Source organism: Marmota marmota, unplaced genomic scaffold (genome assembly GCF_001458135.2).
Source record: "Marmota marmota marmota unplaced genomic scaffold, marMar, whole genome shotgun sequence".
NCBI classification, from domain to species: Eukaryota; Metazoa; Chordata; class Mammalia; order Rodentia; family Sciuridae; genus Marmota; species Marmota marmota.
The window spans coordinates 3,218,745-3,222,412 of NW_026000241.1; the positions used below are offsets into that span (position 1 = coordinate 3,218,745).

The following is a 3,668-nucleotide window of genomic DNA, read 5'->3' on the forward strand; positions in this document are numbered from 1 at the left end:
CTGCCACCTCCTCCCTGGTCTCCATCCTGCCACCTCCTCCCTGGTCTCCATCCTGCCACCTCCTCCCTGGTCTCCATCCTGCCACCTCCTCCCTGGTCTCCATCCTGCCACTTCCTCCCTGGTTTCCATCCTGCACCTACCTGGCAGAGTCTGGACTTCTCAGCCTGCACAATTGCATGAGCCATGTCCCTAAAATATCAATCTTCCCCTCTCTCTGTAGCACCCCATTGGTCCCATTTATCCGGAGAGCCCTGCTGCAACAGGGAACAAATGAGAAATCCCTGCTATGTGCTAAAGTTTGCGCTAGGTAGTAACTTTCTAGGAATAACTTTCTCCTTTGAGAACTTAATAATTAAAAAAAAAAAAGAGCTGACATCCTTTACAAATACCCTCCCTGCTCTCCTTTACAGGGACAGTGAGAAAACCAGCCATAAATGAAGCAAAGGACTTGCTGGTGGCTCCTAGATCCCTTTCTTGCCTGTCACATGGTCATGATTCGACTTACCGTGGAGCAGTCTTAGACATCCGCTCCTCATGGTGCCGAGACCAGCCAGCCCAGTGATGGAGGACTTCTGGTTCTGGTTGGAGTTAAGAATGCTTCCAGTTTAAATATGACTCGTGACGAAGTTGACCACAGAGAGGAAATCATGGTCTGGATGCTTTCTTCCTCCGATCAGTTCCCTGGTGAATTTCTCAGAACTCAGAGGTTTGTTGCCAAATATTTGCTTAGTTTGGGTAATAATTGTGCTGAAGATCTCCTGGGGGTGACTCATGTCTTCTGAGACAAGAAGGTGGGACAGTGTGCATTAGAATCTCAAGCATGAAGGATCTTTCTCCTGGTCTTCTTGCCCCGTAAGGACCTTGGTTCAGAATGAATAGACTTATCTATTTATTACCTATCACTAGACTTACTTGTGTAACTTACATGAAAACAAGCTCATGATTAAATATAGAACTCAGGGCTTCAGTAGATGGGGACAGGAGAAGTCAAACAGCTAACACGTGACTCTCCTCTGGGGCAGAAAGAAGGTGAGTCTGTGTAAGTTTGTGTCTTACTGTTTCCTTTCCACCAAAAGCACCGTGTCCTCAACCAGAGACAAGACTTGGCATTCACAACACTCACACCTGGAAAGTCTGAGAAGGCAGGTCCTGCAGAGCCACCTGGTCCCCATACTACTATTGTTTGTTATAAATTTTAGCATTATTTTTTTCTGTATTTATCCTTCATAATCACATTGAAATGAAAATGGGCATTTGCTGTGAAAAATCAGACTATTCTTTTGAATACCCAGAAGACATCTTATTCCTTGCAGTCTTTATTGTTAAGTGTGCTAGTGTGCCGTGCCTACACTGTAGGTTTGAATGTCCCTACCCCCGGGTTACACCAAATTCTGTATTGCTTCCTGATCCAATCTGAGTTCACTTGTAGAAATCTCATCTGTTATGAATATGATGTGTGTTCTCCCTCATAAGTTCTAAGCTGACGCTTGTAACAACTAAATAATATTAATAAGCATATGCACTATTGAAAAAAATATCATTACTAATGGGGGATGTTATATTTTTAAATCACTGCTCCTAAACCAGGCTCCTCACCTTGCACCTGTAAAAAGATACAATATTATACTGTAAGTATTAACTTGATAAAACCATATGCATTATATTTCGACTTGCCTTTCCCATTCAACTTTGTGTATTGGAGGTTTTTTAAATATCAGCATATGAGCTGTACTATGGACTGATGTGTTCTCTTTTTAAAATTTATACTGACATACCCTATTTATTTTGCTATTCTTTATTGATGGTTGCTTGTATGTTATGAAATTTTTCACTCTTGCAAATATCCTGCAGCAAACCTTAGAGCTTTCAGTAAACATGGGATTGTTTAATGTGATGTAGATTAAAAGAAGTGTGATTGCTGGGCCTTAGGTATGCGCCACTTAAATTTTCATAACTGGTACCAGTTATTGCTGAATAAAGTGTCTACATAAATTGACTCCAATATCTACCAATAGGAATATCTATTTCACCCCTGGTCTAACAGCTATTAAGTATAATCAATTTGGCAGATTTTCCTGAACTAATGCTTGAAATATTAGCTCTCTTTTAAAAATTAATTTCAGTTTCCTTGATTGCTGGGTATTTATTTGCCATTTGTTTTTCTCTTTCAGTTAAGAACATATAAATTTCTCTTTGTCCCAGTGGCTCAGGAGGCTGAGGCAGGAGGATTTCAAGTATAAAGCCAGCCTCAGCAACTCAGCACTAAATAATGCTGCTGTGGTCATTGGTGTGCAAGCATCTGTTTGAGTCCCAGTTTTCTGTTCTTTGGGGTGCACGTGGATGGGGTTGAGATGCTGGGTGATGTGATAATTCTATGTTTAACTTTCTGAGGAACTGCCCAACTGTTTTCCACACTGGCTGGACCATTTTCCATTCCCAGGAGTAGTGCATGAGGATTCCAGATTCTTCCCATCCTCACCAATATTATTATTTTCTTTTAAAACATGTTACTTTTTTCTTTTCTCCTTTTTTTAAAACAAACTGTACAGTTCTTCATTCTTGGTGAAATTTCTACATTTTTAAAAAACTTTCTTTCCTACATCTATAAGCTTGAACAATTTCAATGTTTTCTTTTTATCTGAGTCATTCAGAATTAGAATTGGTTGTTGTGCTTTTTATTTTTTAATTTTTATTGATTTTTAAAAAATAAGTAATAAGGGAATGCATTACAATTCTTATTACACGTATACAGTACAATTTTTCGTATCTCTGGTTGTATATAAAGTAAGTTGACACCAATTCGTGTCTTCATACATGTACTGTGGATAATAATGTCCATCACATTCCACCATCCTTGCTGATCCCCTGCCCCCTCCCTTTCCCTCCCACCCCTCTGCCCTATCTAGAGTTCGTCTATTCCTGCCATGCTTCCCTCCCTACCCCACTATGAGTCAGTCTCCTTATATCAAAGAAAACATTCAGCGTTTGTTTTTTTGGGATTGACTAACTTCACTTAGCATTATCTTCTCCAATGCCATCCATTTACCTGCAAATGCCATGATTTTATTCTCTTTTATTGCTGAGTAATATTCCATTGTGTATATATGCCACAGTTTTTATCCATTCATCCACTGAAGGGCATCCAGTTGGCTCCATAGTTTAGTATTGTGAATTGTGCTGCTATAAACACTGATGTGGCTGTATCCCTGTAGTATGCTGGTTTTTTTTATGTCCTTTGGGTATAGACCAAGGAGAGGGAGAGCTGGGTCAAATGGTGGTTCCATTCCCAGTTTTCTAAGGAATCTCCATACTGCTTTCCATATTGGCTGCACCAATTTGCAGTCCCACCAGCAGTGTATGAGTGTGCCTTTTCCCCCACATCCTCGCCAACACTTATTGTTGTTTGTCTTCATAATAGCTGCCATTCTGACTGGAGTGAGATGACATCTTAAGTAGTTTTGATTTGCATTTCTCTAATTGCTAGCGATGATGAACATTTTTTCATATATTTATTGACTGAATGTATGTCCTCTTGTGAGAAGTGTCTGTTCAGGTCCTTGGCCCATTTGTTGATTGGGTTCTTTGTTTTTTTGGTGCTTAGCTTTTTGAATTCTTTATATACCCTAGAGATTAGTGCTCTATCTGATGTGTGAGGGGTAAAAATTTTC

General features: G+C 39.9%; 1 protein-coding gene across 3 annotated transcripts in view; it reads right to left on the reverse strand.

Moving 5' to 3' along the window:
- Positions 1 to 636, reverse strand: part of Adgre2 (adhesion G protein-coupled receptor E2) — a 27,055-nt gene extending 26,419 nt beyond the window's left edge. For 2 of the 3 annotated variants that reach the window (XR_007344330.1, XM_048795130.1), the window contains exon 1: positions 506 to 636. Coding sequence is in view for 2 of the 3 variants with exons in the window: in XM_048795130.1 (XP_048651087.1) it covers positions 506 to 536 (31 nt within the window). In the remaining variant the exon portion in view is untranslated. The remainder of the gene's footprint in view (positions 1 to 505) is intronic. The other variant, XM_048795129.1, reaches the window with a different exon arrangement.
- Between the last annotated feature and the right edge of the window lie 3,032 nt (positions 637 to 3,668).